The 15,347-nt window shown below is 40.8% G+C and overlaps 1 protein-coding gene across 6 annotated transcripts in view; it reads right to left on the minus strand.

Moving 5' to 3' along the window:
* Window positions 1–4,833: 4,833 nt before the first annotated feature.
* Window positions 4,834–15,347, minus strand: part of LOC130290535 (uncharacterized) — a 141,044-nt gene continuing 130,530 nt past the window's right edge. For 3 of the 6 annotated variants that reach the window (XM_056538309.1, XM_056538304.1, XM_056538306.1), the window contains exons 7-8: window positions 10,535–11,801; window positions 4,834–8,659 (exon numbers count right to left, since the gene is read on the minus strand). In XM_056538309.1, the coding sequence (XP_056394284.1) occupies window positions 11,709–11,801 (93 nt within the window). In that variant the 3' untranslated portion in view covers window positions 4,834–8,659; window positions 10,535–11,708. The remainder of the gene's footprint in view (window positions 8,660–10,534; window positions 11,802–15,347) is intronic. The other 3 variants (XM_056538307.1, XM_056538305.1, XM_056538308.1) reach the window with 3 other exon arrangements.

Below are 15,347 nucleotides of genomic sequence, written 5' to 3' on the forward strand. Positions count from 1 at the left end.
CATACAGCAGCTGATAAGTACTGGGAGGATTAAGATTTTTAAATAGAAGTAATTCACAAATCTGTTTAACTTTTTGGCACCAGTTGATTTAAAAAATAAATAAATAAGTGTTTTCCACCGGAGTACCCCTTTAAAGAGATATCCCCTCAATTCAGGAGCATTGTTTCTTTGGGCATCCAGTAGCACTGCAAACACAGACATTATTTGTTCATTTACACAATGTGATTAAACCCAGAAAATACACGTAACTTGGTCTAAAATGTGTATTACAAAGTCACTATAAACTCTCTTATTGCACATTTAGGATAAAATACAGGTCAGCCTACTGCTTTGCTCAGTATGCTTTGTATTGTAATAGGATAACTTTTATGGGCTCATTCTGTAGTGACACTGCTGGGATCTGTAGTGCACCAATTAGACACAGTTATGCATGGAGCTAACAAGAGGTCCCTGTCTGAGGCCAGCCCACTGCTCTGCTGAGCTTGCTTTATATTGTAATGTGATAGCATTTATGGGCTTGTTCTGCAGTGACACTTCTGTAGTGTACCAACTGTACACAGTAATGCAGGGAGGTGACTGAGGTCAGCCCATCCATTAATCGATACTGTCTGCTATTTCTCTGTTTTTCCTCTAAGATGGCAGCAGCAATGCAGTGCATAGGTTTTATCAGCCTCTTAAAGGGGTATTCCAGGAAAAAAACTTTTTTTTTATATCAACTGGCTCCAGAAAGTTAAACAGATTTGTAAATTACTTCGATTAAAAAAAATCTTAATCCTTTCAATAATTATCAGCTGCTGAAGTTGAGTTGTTGTTTTCTGTCTGGCAACGGTGCTCTCTGCTGTCATCTCTGCTTGTCTCGGGAACAGAGTAGAAGAGGTTTGCTATGGGGATTTGCTTCTAAACTGGTCATTTCCCAGGACACGTGTCATCTGAGAGCACTTAGACAGAAAATAACAACTCAACTTCAGCAGCTAATAAGTACTGAAAGGATTATTATTTTTAATAAAAGTAATTTACAAATCTGTTTAACTTTCTGGAGCCAGTATATATATATATATATATATATAAGTTTTTTTCCTTTATAACCCCTTTAAAAGCACACCTATGCAGGCTCCTGATTGGCCTGGGAGCTCTATGTTACATAATGCAAGCAGTAATTGGATAATCTGGGATCATGTGTTCTTGCTGCTAGCTGCAAGGTATGCTGGGCTACCCTGATATCATCTTCATGTGTTCCTCATCCATTCTGCTTATAACAGTGCTGATGCTAGGTTTGCTTGAACGGAGCCTGGCAAAGTACGAACGTTTTGCGAGTTGAATTTACCCTAAAGTCCTGAGAGTGACTGGATTCGCCAGGCACAGTTCACTCATCTCTAATCAGAATGAACAACACAGAGTATGGGACACAGTTTTGCTTTTTTATTCACACAAGTTTTAATGATACATTCTCATTAGCTTCCTTGCATAAAAGCAGTTCTGACATTGATCAGTGTTATCTGCATAAAGCAATATACAGACTGCAAATTCACCAGCAGCCATCACTGAGGCATGGAGACCAAGAAATCAATAAGGTATAGTAGAGTGATTATTAAAGGGGTACTCCACTGGCCCTGCATCCCCACCCCTTGTGATGTCACGGCCACACACCCTCAATGCAAGTCTATGGGAGTGGGCGTGGCGGCTGCCACACCCCCTACCATAGACTTGCATTGAGGGGGTGTGGCGTGACATCACAAGGGGTGTGGCCATGATGTCACGACCCCCACAGCCCGCACCCATCGTTTGGAACAAAATTTTGCGGATGCTGGGCCAGTAGCTCCCAGGATGTCTGCATCTAGTGTTTTAACAACGGTTTAGATGCGGCTGTATACACCACAGTTAAGGAACATCAGTAAACATATCATCACACTGGATTTCAATAACATGCATTTCAATTGGGGGATAGTATTAGGACAAGGCAGTTTCAGCATACAAGTGAGGTTTAAGGAAATCTTAAGAGTGCATTCACACATACAGGATATCATTATAACTAAATTAATGAACAAAGCAAGGAATATGTAGCAGATCAAGTGTGAGTGTATCCTAAAGGGGTTCTCCAGTTTTATATGTCAACTAAAAGTAAACTTTCTTGTACGTTGTGTTTCAAATTTGCATAGTTTAAGTACAACACAATATTAAGTAAACACTAATATTAAGTAAACAGGATTTTTTTTTTTGTTTAAAGGGGTACTCCTGTGGAAAACTTTTTATTTTTAAATCAACTGGTGCCAGAAAGTTAAACAGATTTGTAAATTACTATTAAAAAATCTTAATCCTTCCAGTACTTTTTAGCTGCTGAATACTACAGAGGAAATGGTTTCCTTTTTTGAACACAGAGCTCTCTGCTGACATTATGACCACAGTGCTCTCTGCTGACATCTCTGTCCATTTTAGGAACTTATTTATATTTTTATCTTATCTTGTGCACGGTGTCTGTGCACTACTAATTATGTGTGCATTACTGCATTATTGTTAACTCCAGTGACCGCTCGCTGTATTTAAACATGGCTAGCCGTTTCGCTGAGCGTATCAGCTTTGTCAAGGGTTCAGAGGCTAATGAACCCTTGACAAAGCTGATACGCTCAGCGAAACGTCAGGGAGGCTAGCCACTGGAGCTAGTCACTGGAGTTAACAATAATGCACACATAATTAGTAGTGCACAGACACCATGCACAAGATAAGATAAAAATATAAATAAGCATTTCAGGAGTCAGGAGGAGTTATCCCCTTATACCATAACCCACTGACAGCGCTGACAATTTTAACTTAGTGTGTGTTTATAAGGGTATTTTTAACACTTGTACTAATAAAGATACAAATTTTAAGGGGGGGGGGGGGGGGTTTCTAGTAAGGGTTTTCCACGCAAGGGGGTTACCCCTTAAAGGTTGTTATTGATTTATTGCCCTGGAACCTTCCGGGATCTTTTTTGTTTTGCATTTTAGGAACTGTCCAGAGCAGCATATGTTTGCTATGGGGATTTTCTCCTACTCTGGACAGTTCTTAAAATGGACAGAGATGTCAGCAGAGAGCACTGTGGTCATGATGTCAGCAGAGAGCTCTTTGTTTCAAAAAGAAAAGAATTGCCTCTGTAGTATTCGGCAGCTAATAAGTACTGGAAGGATTAAGATTTTTTTAATAGAAGTAATTTACAAATCTGTGTAACTTTCTGGCACCAGTTGATTTAAAACAAAAAGTTTTCTAAGGGAGTACCCCTTTAAGGTAGCGCTATGATCCATGGGTACATCTATATATCCAAGGAAATCAGCGAACATATTATTATCATATTATCTACATCTAGTATACAGAGTCTACTTCCAGATTAAAAGATCCTTATTATTCAGAGTTTGTAGACTTGCATGTATTGGCAGGGGTTGAAATCACCAATTCTGATTATAGTGTGTATGAAGATAAGATCTGAAAAAGGATTTTCTCATCCGATCACTTATATGTTGGATTTACTGTTATGATCTGACATTCTCAGTTGCCTAAGGCTCTTTTTGTAGTGTCCAATGAGGGTATACGCTGGGGGGAATCCTGATAGACCCCACATAGGTTATTATGTTAAAGGGGTACTCCGGTGGAAAACATATTTTTTTTTAAATCAACTGGTGCCAGAAAGTTAAACAGATTTGTAAATGACTTCTATTAAAAAATCTTTAACCTTCCAGTACTTTTTAGTAGCTGTATGCTAGAGGAAATTATTTTCTTTGTGCCACAATTCTCTCTGCTGAGATCTGATGCCCGTATCAGGAACTGTCCAGAGCAGGAGAAAATCCCCATTGCAAACCTATGCTGCTCTGGACAGTTCCTGACACGGACAGAGGTGTCAGCAGAGAGCACTGTGGACAAGAGAAAAAAAGAAATTCAAAAAGAAAAGAATTTCCTCTGTAGCATACAGCCGCTAAAAAGTACTGGAAGGGTAAAGATTTTTTTAATAGAAGTAATTTACAAATCTGTTTAACTTTCTTGCACCAGTTGATTTAAAAAAAAAAAAGAAAAAATTATATATATATATATATATAATGTTTTCCAACGGAGTACTCCTTTAAAAGGGGAACCTGTCATCTGTTTTATCCTGGCTAAACCGCCGGAAGAATGAGGGGAGCAGGGTCTGGGAACACTATGATTTCAAAAGTATAATTTGAAAAAGCTTTAGTGATCTGAATAACTAGTCATAGGGGTGGATACTAGAGGCTGTCATCCACTTCGCCATCCCTGAGTGACGCAACTCTTTCTAAACCCAGATAGGGAATCATGTGGAGCAGCGAGCAGCCTTGGGGACTGCCTCCAGTGACTATTTTACCCAGGGTCCGTCGGCCATACAACTATGATTTTTCTGAGCGTTTTGGAGTCAATCCTAGTGTTTCAGGACCCTGTTCCTTACACCCATTTCATGCAGTAGACAGGTTTCCTTGTGTGGTCTATGCTTTTTTTCTTTTTCTTTTGCTAGATCCTCTTCTATGAAATAGCACAGAGGTCTGTAATGTTACATCTTACAGCAAACCAAAAGCCCTGACAGAAATCATCAGACCGGTGGTCAAAATGACACTTGGATAATTGGGGTCTATGGATAGGATTTTCCAACACATATGGCAAACGGAGTGGTGTAAAAAGGGCATTACTTAGAAAAGTATAAACTCAGCTTTAGGTCACATTCACAATATAAATGCAAATCCTGAACCGACTGCAGGTCTAGAGACCTGAACTGAAAACAACATAGTGATCTATGATACTGTCACTCTGAATCATTAAACATGCGGCCGGGCCAGGACTTGCGTCTGCATTTCCCGTATGTTAAAGCAGCCAGAGACGACAGTGGGCTGAGGGCAAATGTAGTCTTACAAAAAACGTTAGCATGCTTTTTTTCTTTTTAACAATCAACACATTCTGTAATGCAATGGAACAGCAACATTTTTTTTTAGATACTGTATATTTATCACAATGTATATGATTTGAAGAGAACCCCTTTAACCAAGTACATGTACGGTAGTATAAGTTTATCAATACACAGCAACAAAACCTTAAAAAACAAACTAAAAAAAAACTTTAAAAAAAAACACGGTATTACGAAAAATTTTGAAAAATGAAAAGTGTAAATTAAAGCACCCTGTATGTATAAGAAGTAGATTCATTATCAGTTTGGTTACAAAGGGCACTGATGATGGAGGAAGGGATTAAACAATGTATATATATATATATATATATATATATATATATATGGGGGGGACACATTTTGATCAAAAAGTGCGCTAAGAGCCTCCATTTTTTGACCAAGAGTGCTGTTGCAACTTTCTTTTTTGTACATTTTATATATATATATATATATATATATATATATATATATATATATATATATATATTGTATATATTTAGGATACACATGCAATAATCTTTGAGCAGAAGTAGTAATACACAAGAAAAAAGGAAATTTTAACGCCCAGGCTACTCCACCCTTATTTTGCAATGAAAGGCTTCCCTATATTTGCATCTGGGTTTTTCCACACTACTACACAATGATTAAACATGCTACATGTATATTCTTAAAGCATAATGCACTTTGTCAGTGTAAATATAAAAATAGTGGGGCGAGTACAACTTCTTGGTTCGCTTACAGGTTGGGAATTTAAAACATAAATAAATGTTACTTACAACTTTACATGTATAAAAGGAGGCACGTAGGTGTCAAGGTAACTTCTCCCTTGAGGACCTGGTAGTTGGGTTTCATGCCATTTGGCTGTAAACCAGTGATCTCCAACTTGTAGCTCTCTGGCTGCGGCGGAACTACAACTCCCAGTGTGCCCTGAGTGATGCGGGTTGGCAGTGCATGCTGGTAGTTGCAGTTTCAAGACAGTGGTAGAGGCGCAGGTTGGAAACCCCTGTTGTAAACTATTGAAAATACAACACTATTTAGAACTGCTTTATTACCACTATATCTACTACCGGTATAAGGCAATTTATAGTTGTATGCCATGTTGCATTGGGTGATAGATATGATCATACGAGGACATGACATCATCACAAGATTTCTCTAATAATATATGATCACCAGATTCTCCTAAATTGCATTACAATCTACCAAGGACTCCCAGTGCGAGTAGTAGTACCTAGGGCTGGGCGGCATACCGGTTCATACCGAATACCGAATTTTTTTGGGCTGCACGATATGAATTTTCCCCCATACCGCAATACCGGTTGGGCCCCTCCCCCTCGGGAATGTATTATCAGCGCAGCGCTGTCCCCATATTGGGGAACTAACCCTATGTTTACCCGCCAGCACTGTTCTGCTCCCCCCAATTAAGGATCAGCCCGGCGGGGTACTACTCACATATGTCAAGCACTGCCCCTCCTCCTCTTTGTTGGGGGCCGCCGCCGGCGCTGGAACTCTATAATGTACTCCAATGGTCTCCAACCTGCAGACCTCCAGATGTTGCAAAACTACAACTCCCAGCATGCCCGGACAGCCGTTGGCTGTCCGGGCATGTTGGGAGTTGTAGTTTTGCAACAGCTGGAGGTCCGCAGGTTTGAGACCATTGCTGTACGCTGTATACCTATGCCCGGGCTGCAAAAGATACAAAAAATAAACTTTTAACTCACCCACCTCGGCCGCACGCAGGGGACTGGAACGTGGACAGCCATCAGCCTATCACCGGCCGGAGTGATGCCCCGCCCCGGCCAGTGATAGGCTGAGCCCACTGTCATGTAAGAAGCCGGCTTCTTACATGACAGTGGGTTCAGCCTATCACTGGCCGGGACGGCCCCCCAACAAAGAGGAGCAGGGCAGTGCTTGACATCGGTGAGTAGTACCCCGCTGGGCTGATTCTTAATTGGGGGGAGGAGAACAGTGCTGGTGGGTCACATGATTTTTTTTTGGGGGGAAGCCGAATACCGCGCGCGGGTCACATGATTGGGGGGTTGGGGGGACAGAACAGTGCTGGCTGGTCACATGATTTGGGGGGGGGAGGGGGTGAGAAAATACAGTTATATACCGTGGAACCGCCGTAAGTTAAAAAAATACCGTGATACACATATTTGGTCATACCGCCCTGCCCTAGTAGTACCCCTCATGTTGAGTTAGTACCAAACCGTTCTTTAATTATTTTAACATTATTATGTTTCCTGGATAGACATTGATGGCTACCACAAGGATATAAGAGCTTGTCCACAGGCAAAAGGCTACCAGCCTGGCCAAATAGCCAGCATGTACCAACAAAAGGAATTACTTATGGTATTACCGCTTAGATTCTCCAATGTTTTGTTACTGGAGAAATACAGTGTCTGATTATGGTCTGATTAAGTAAAATCTGATAAAAAAAAAAAATGGCAAACCTGGATTCATTTCTGAGGAGGATTGTTACAATAACTCACTAATAATTGTTTATAATGTTACTTCGTATTTGACTGCAGCAAAGCATCCATTCCTTACTCTCCCACGCGGATCCGAGGAGTTGTTAGACACCATTTTACTGGTTGGAAACCCCGTTCCAGACCAGCTTTGTGACTATGGTTCCTGTGAAATGTTGCAGCATTTCTGAGCGAATCACACATCACTGCACAGAGGAAACCGGGCAGCATGATGGTGTTTCATGACTCCTGTGGTTTGGGCAGCATGAACCTGCTGACAGGTTCCTGTTAAATGTTTTGTTCAGATAAATTCAATACATTAATTCTAAAAAGGTAAGTTTGAAGTTTTTCTGAAGACAATGGGCCTCATTTAATAAGACTTTTCTGAGCTGATTTTGTAGGGTTTTTTTGTGTTGCAGAAGAATTTCCATTAAAGAATCCAAAAAACCCTACTAACTCTCCACTTTGCTCATAAAACCCTACAAAGGGGCGTGGCCATCAGGAAAAAGTGGTGTCTCCAAAAGCCTACATTTTCAAATTTTTTGTGTATAATGTTTATACACACAATGGTCCTCATTTACTATTGCAAACCTGACATGTTTTGTCGCGTTGTGCGCCAGATTCTGTCTGTGCCAGAATTGAAAAAACCCGAACTAACTCTTCATTTTGCTAAGAAAACCCGAGGGCGTGGTCCTGACATTTTAACAAAAACCCAACATATTTACTAAGGTTTCCACATAAATTGTGGTGGATTTCAGCTGAGGAAAACCCGACAGATCAGAGCATGTGTAAAAAAAAAAAGGAAAGTGTAGGGAAAGTGGAAAATGTAGGGAAACCTTAGTAAATACCGTGGAAAATAAATTGTAGGGAATTAAAACCCACAAAGAAACCTACACAACACTCTTAGTAAATAAGGGCCAATGTGGTAGATTTCAGCTCTGGAAAACCGGACAGCTAAGAGTCTGCGTAAAAAGAGCAAAATGTAGGGAAAATCAGCAAATACAAGATACAACAGTAAATACCATGGAAAAATACCTGTTAGAAACAAAAAACCACAACAACAAAAAACTGCACTCCACTCTTAATAAACAACGCCCAATAAATTGAAATTATTAAGTCAAAAACAAGTATGAGTACTCATAGTAATTACATAGTGATAAAATGACATAAGAGAAAGATCAGAACGTACCACAAGAAGAAGATGCGTGCTTACTATGTCTGAAGAGGAATTTTAACTCATCTTCCTTTAGTTCATTCATGGAGCAATCTTTATAGCTCACTGTAATATTTTAATATACATTTAGTGACTGGTTAATGTACTCAACATCATTGTAACAATTTACACTAATTTACTTTCCCAGTTTTTTGTCTTTTTTGTAAATGTAGCTGCCTGTGTCTACCTGAAATACTGCACTCACGAGTGTGATGACTTAAAGGGGTTATCCAGGAAAAAACTTATATATATATATATAATCAACTGGCTCCAGAAAGTTAAACAGATTTGTAAATTACTTCTATTAAAAAATCTTAATCCTTTCAGTACTTATGAGCTGATGAAGTTGAGTTGTTCTTTTCTGTCTAAGTGCTCTCTGATGACACGTGTCTCGGGAACCGCCCAGTTTAGAAGCAAATCCCCATAGCAAACCTCTTCTACTCTGTGCAGTTCCCGAGACAAGCAGAGATGTCAGCAGAGAGCACTGTTTCCAGATAGAAAACAACAACTCAACTTCAGCAGCTGATAATTATTGAAAGGATTAAGATTTTTTTTTAATAGAAAAATTAATTTACAAATCTGCTTAACTTTCTGGAGCCAGTTGATATAAGTTGATATAAGAAAAAAAAAGTTTTTTCCTGGAATACCCCTTTAATACATTAGTGCAGTGTTTCCCTACCGGTGGCTCTCTGGCTGTTGCAAAACTATGACTTCCATTGGTTGTCTGCACATGCTGGGAGTCATAGTTTTGCAACAGCTGGAGAGCCACAGGTTGGAGAACAATGCCTAAGTGGGCAAAATTGGCAGCACCATAGTTCTGGGTCATCCCCCCCCCCATGATTTGACCCACGTTTATAGAATTAGGAGAACAGATTATAGGGCATTATTTTTCCTGGCTACATAATTTCTACGTACAGGGGTAATATATACAAAAAAGAAGAACATAGACCAGTGATCTCCAACCTGCGGACCTCCAGATGTTGCAAAACTACAACTCCCAGCATGCCCGGACAGCCGCTGGCTGTCCGGGCATGCTGGGAGTTGTAGTTTTCCAACATCTGGAGGTCCGCAGGTTGGAGATCACTGACGTAGACTGTAGCGTGCCATTCTACTTTTGTAGTGTGTATATACTTACTGGGATAATGACATTGGGAAGCAGGCAAAATAAATGTAACCGGCGCATTCCTGTGCAAAACTGTACATAGCATAGTTGTTTTAGGAGCAAATATCATAACTCTGTGAATAAATAGGATTGTAGGTGTTCACTCTCTATGCTCAGTCTACCCATATTATATCTACTGGCTTAATATAGATTGTTATTTAATACTACAGGGTAAAACTGCCTTTAGGCACTTGTGTTTTCATTTAAAGGACAACTGTAGTGGAACACTTTTATATATGCCCGTACCCGGGCCTCAAAAATAAACAAAATAAAACTCATACATACCTTCCTACGAGCCCCCGTTGGTCCGGCACAGGCCTCACGGTCTGGCAGTGCTGACCTCATTCCATTTCCTGGGGATGGGGACGCCGCAGAGCCGTCGGCGTATCACCGGCCGCAGCGATGTCCCGCCCAGGCCTGTGATAGGCTGAGCCCACTGTTATGTAAGGAGCTCTGGCTGGGGCGGGACATCGCTGCGGCCGGTGATACGCAGACGGCTCTGCGGCGTCCCCATCCCCAGGAAGTAGAATGAGGTCAGCACTGCCGGACCGTGAGGCCTGTACCGGACCAACGGAGGCTCGTAGGAATGTATGTATGAGTTTATTTTGTTTATTTTTGAGGCACGGGCATATATAAAAGTGTTCCACTACAGTTGTCCTTTAATGAAGAACCTACAATTATTTATATAGGTCTTTTTCAATGCATCTTCTGTATGTTTAAGTGGTTACGGTAACACAGATATATCCAAAGCTATGGCTATTGGGGGTCCAGGTACTCACACTCATTGCCCAATAGAATGAGGAGTTTGTGGCGCTCTGCTTTCCTTAGAGAACTATGCCTCTTTTTTGACCTTGTGAAAAAAGGTAAACAAAATATTACTCCTCTGAATAATCCAAGTAAAGTGCATGATACCTGTACGGCACATATTCACCTGTGTGCTAGGAGATTATTTCTATGATAGGGCCACTGTCTCTCTAAGCAACAACAAAAAAAAGAATCTTTTAATTGTGTCAAAAATTACAGATGGATAATGACTGATTTCTATGAGGTTGCACGTTCCAATGACAACACCGAGAAGCCAAAAGATATAGGCAGAAAGTGTTGTTTTGGGGACACAGCTCTCCTCTTCTCGGGCCAATAACTTCAGACTCAAATAACATTATACAGAAACAAAGATGTTAGAAAAAGCACATATGTAATACTCACTAAAGTGTTCTTTTATATAGATCTCCCAGGGGGAAAAAATAACCATCGAGCCACTATCTACTGTTGTTCCTAGAATTACTAAAATAGAATATTACATTTTTCAGACAGAACAGTGTAAAAATTCTCTAAGGAAATAAGTTGTTACTTTGATTGATAAAAAAAAAAAATGATTAAATAATTCCAGCATTTTTCTAGATACTGACCGGGAGAACATAACCTAATGTCAAGAGGCAACTAAGTAACAGTATTGTGAGAAAGGAATAATCTCTGCTGATTTTCTGAAGGGCAGGAAGTTCGGTGCAGAAATCCCACCACGGTGAAGGCTCTGTTGAGGGAATAGGACAGTTCAATCTGTTTCATCTTTTGCTGAATCCGAATTGAGAATACAACTACAAAAACAGGAAAGTGAGATGGTGCGTGAACAAAACCCGAAAGTTAAAGCAATGTATTAAGTGTGTTCAGGTGGCTAAACTTGTTCTTTTCCTAATTTTTTAAACCAGAGTCCTACTGGTTGCATTGCAGCAAAAATAAAAATGGTTGAAATATTCAGCAAATTTGAAATCTTCAGCATTAAGAAAAAAAGATGCGAGCTTCCCAAATTGCAGGTATCCAGGGAAATGAAAACTTGTACCTAACAAAACATGTTTTCTATAGTGTCAGTCTTCATATAAGAGTTCATTCTTGTTTTGGCAGGCTTTACAGTATGTTTTCAAGTACGCTATATCCCATGGGTAAAAGTCAGTAGCTTCAGCCCAGGTGCTTTGTGCTCCACCATGCAAGTAAAAGGGCACCGCCTGTCATCAGGCTACCCCACAGCAAGCTGTACAGGATGCTCATAGGCTGTGAATAGAAACAAAGAAACAAGTTATGATTTAGTTAATGTATTGTAGGGATACTATTATGTAACATTTACACTACATATGCAACAAAATGAAGTGTTAATATTTACTACATACGAATACAGAAATGCATAAGCATAAGAAAAAAAAGTCGTATAATATCTGTCATGTAGACGGACCCATTTTGTTTACAATCAATATATATGAACACCTACAAATCAGGATCACAATCCCACACGTGCACCAAAAGATTATGTAAACCTCTAAAAAAAAAGTGCACAGCACAAAACAAAATAGAAAACAGTGCGAATCTTTATTGAAAATACACGGATAAACATAAAAAACATGTATTAAAAGATTAGAGGCACTAGATACATAGCTGGAGACATGCACAGGCTACAGACAATAGCATTGGAATCATACATTAGAAAAATAGACAAGACAGGGTACCATACACAAATAGGGTATAATTAGCATCAAAGCAAATATACAAAAGGACCATCAACCCCTAGTTATGTACACCCCATGCCACAATCACAAGAATAAAAGAGAATAAAGTCCAATGCAGAATGAATACCGGCATGCACTTACCCCAACCAAAAATCGATTTGTTTTGGGAGTCTTAGTCCAGTACTTCCTGGTGGAGCAGTTGCTCAGCCCAACAATTCCCAGAATGCACTGCTTTCCCTCAGCTCTTCACTACCATCCTCCTCCACCCTGCCTAATCCTCTTCCACAGCAATTCTGCCAGTTCCCCACCCAGAGCTGCTGCAGAACATCTCATTTCAAAGCAGACTGTTGCACAATCAATGAGATTGCAGCACCTGCTGTTGTCATTAACTGATACTTTGCCTGTGACATTGTTTAGCACAAGGCAGCATGGTATAGACACACCTAATAAGTGTCTGAATAAATATCTACATGTAGACCCGTCATCCAATAGGAGCGGCGTGCGTAGCGACGTGATGACGGCGACGGAGAGCGTGGATCCCGGGGAAGATGACGTACGAAGCGTCGGGGACACCACGGGGACGCGGCGACAGTGATGGAGCGACATCCAGGGCAGCGGTGACTGGTCCGGAGTGGCGGGGGCACGCGAGTACTACCTCCTATACCAGTGGTCTTCAACCTGCGGACCTCCAGATGTTGCAAAACTACAACTCCCAGCATGCTGTCCGGGCATGCTGGGAGTTGTAGTTTTGCAACATCTGGAGGTCTGCAAGTTGAAGATCACTGTTGGGTGCAGAATCTTTTTTTTCTAGATTTTGCACCTTTAAAATAGGGTGCGTCTTATATTCTGGTGCATCCTATAGGGCGAAAAATACGGTATATATGACAGGAAGATGGTTATGTACGCAATAGGGCCTGGTCTGAGGCATAGAGCTCAGAAACAAGATCCAGCCATGTCTTGTGAGACAGCAGAGCATAATGGGCTGTCTCTGGAGAGTAGGAGGAGCCAGGGGAGCTGCTGAGATAACACTACAATGACTACACAACTTCCTGTCAAATCGCTTCTCTGCCTTTTGGTTAAGATCAAGTGTAGTACCTTTCCTGTTAATTGGCGATGTGGAAGATCCCCAAGGCAGGATGGGGAACCACACAGTAGGACGGTGTACCAGGGATGGCTGTATACAGCGGCAGTCATCTCTTATGAGACATGTTCCTTCTGGATCTGGCCCTAAGGTCCGGGTAGAGTGAAGGCCGAGGTGCACAAGTGCCCTGGGAGTGGTGACCCCAGGGTGCTGGAACTCACTTAGGAAGGTCAACCCCACTTGAAGGAAGGCACGTAGCATGCACTTTATCTCTCACTCTTCTGGGCACTCACCCTTAGTATCCCGGCCTTACGGCTAGGATCAGGGAATTTTTATAGATCCAGTCTGATGTCCGGGCAGTATTACACTGCGCACATCCACTTATTTTTTTTCTTCACAAGGATTTTGTAGGGTGCGGTAGGCCTTCTGGATGTCCCTCCTGCCGGTCTAGGGGAGGCGTTTGTGGCCATGAGGTTCCTCACCTTCCTGGTATACCCTGTGGCAACGGCAGGATGCCAAACCAGTTTTACTAGTTCCTTGGTGACAACTTGGTTAACGCTTAGTTGTCTGCCGGGAACACTTTCGGTCCCTGAGTAGCTTCGGCGAAAGGGGACCTTGCAGGTGCCTTTTGGCCCGGAGGCTAAGGGTTTGGTTTGTTGTGGGCCTCTCTCCTTTCAGAGAAGGGCTTGCGATAGACCACATCCTCGTGCACGTTTTTTTTGTGTGAACACTTGCACTTTTTACTTGCACTTGGGCGATTTGAGAGCACGTACCTCGGCTCTTCAGTAAAAAACATAAAAAATTTTAATCCTGTCAAATGAATCACTCTGAATCCAGTAGAATTTGTGATAACACGATATTAGTAAGATACATATGTTGGGGTGATAGTCTTATTTAAATACAATTTACTGATACCCCTTTAGGATGCAGGCATCTAATCTAAGCTTGTCCTTTGTCAATAAGAAACTCAACATGATACTCATAGATTTGTTTAGAATCTTGTCAGATATCTAAGAGGCTTGGCAGGGCTTTTTGTCACTTCTGAGGCAATGACTCTGACCTCTTCACCCTCTAGGGTTTTAAAGAATGCACAGAGGTGTGCCTGGAACATGATGAAGGGGATGGCTGCTGCCCCTTTAACCAGCTGATTGTGGGAAAGAAATCAGACCTACATAGATTTGAAATTGGTGATCAGTCCCAGAAAATCCCTTTAAAATGATGCATCTACTTTCTCTACAATTTGCCTATATTCATAAAATATACAAAGCTAGAATAGGCCCAGCAATAACAAGAGAAGAGAAGATTCTGTACACAACTCCAATCATTGTTATTACCTGACCGTAAGAATATGCATGGGTATGTGAAACAGGGCATTAGTTTGGTTACTTACCACAAGAACGAAAAGTCTACTAAAACAGTCAACGCCTCAGGAAAATCTTGGTTGCAAAAATTGTTTGTACATATATTTTGGGATTAAGAGAAAATGTAAAGTTTGCTCTCTATTAGTAATACTAGCACAATGTGTAAGTGATGATAACTGTAAGGAGGTTTTTGTGGATCACAATGTTTTGTGCATATTCTGCTTCATTGCGAATGTTAAACTTCTAGAAAACATAACAACCACATGAAAGTTTAAGTTCTACTACATCGTACTTATAACTCATTAGATACCCTATTATATTACACAATTAAGCAATAGCGCTGCTCATAATAAAATCCCCCCCACTATTGTTCCTACAGACTTTGTATTTGACGATAAATGATTACAAAGGTGGATCCTCCTCTCAGGACCTCCTTCTGTTAGCATTTTTTTCTTTTTTTTTTTTTTTGGGGGGGGGGGGGGGGGGGTTCTTTGAGGATTAGATATGAGAAACTCATCTAGCACACTTCGTTCAGTACATGAAGTTTTCAACTTCCTATTCACCAGTCAATGACTTTTAAGGAGAGATCAACATTCCTTCTGCTCCAGAGCACATAAGTGAGTAATACAAATAAAATGCACTAAATAAAAATAAC

Source organism: Hyla sarda, chromosome 9, assembly GCF_029499605.1.
Source record: "Hyla sarda isolate aHylSar1 chromosome 9, aHylSar1.hap1, whole genome shotgun sequence".
Taxonomy (NCBI): domain Eukaryota; kingdom Metazoa; phylum Chordata; class Amphibia; order Anura; family Hylidae; genus Hyla; species Hyla sarda.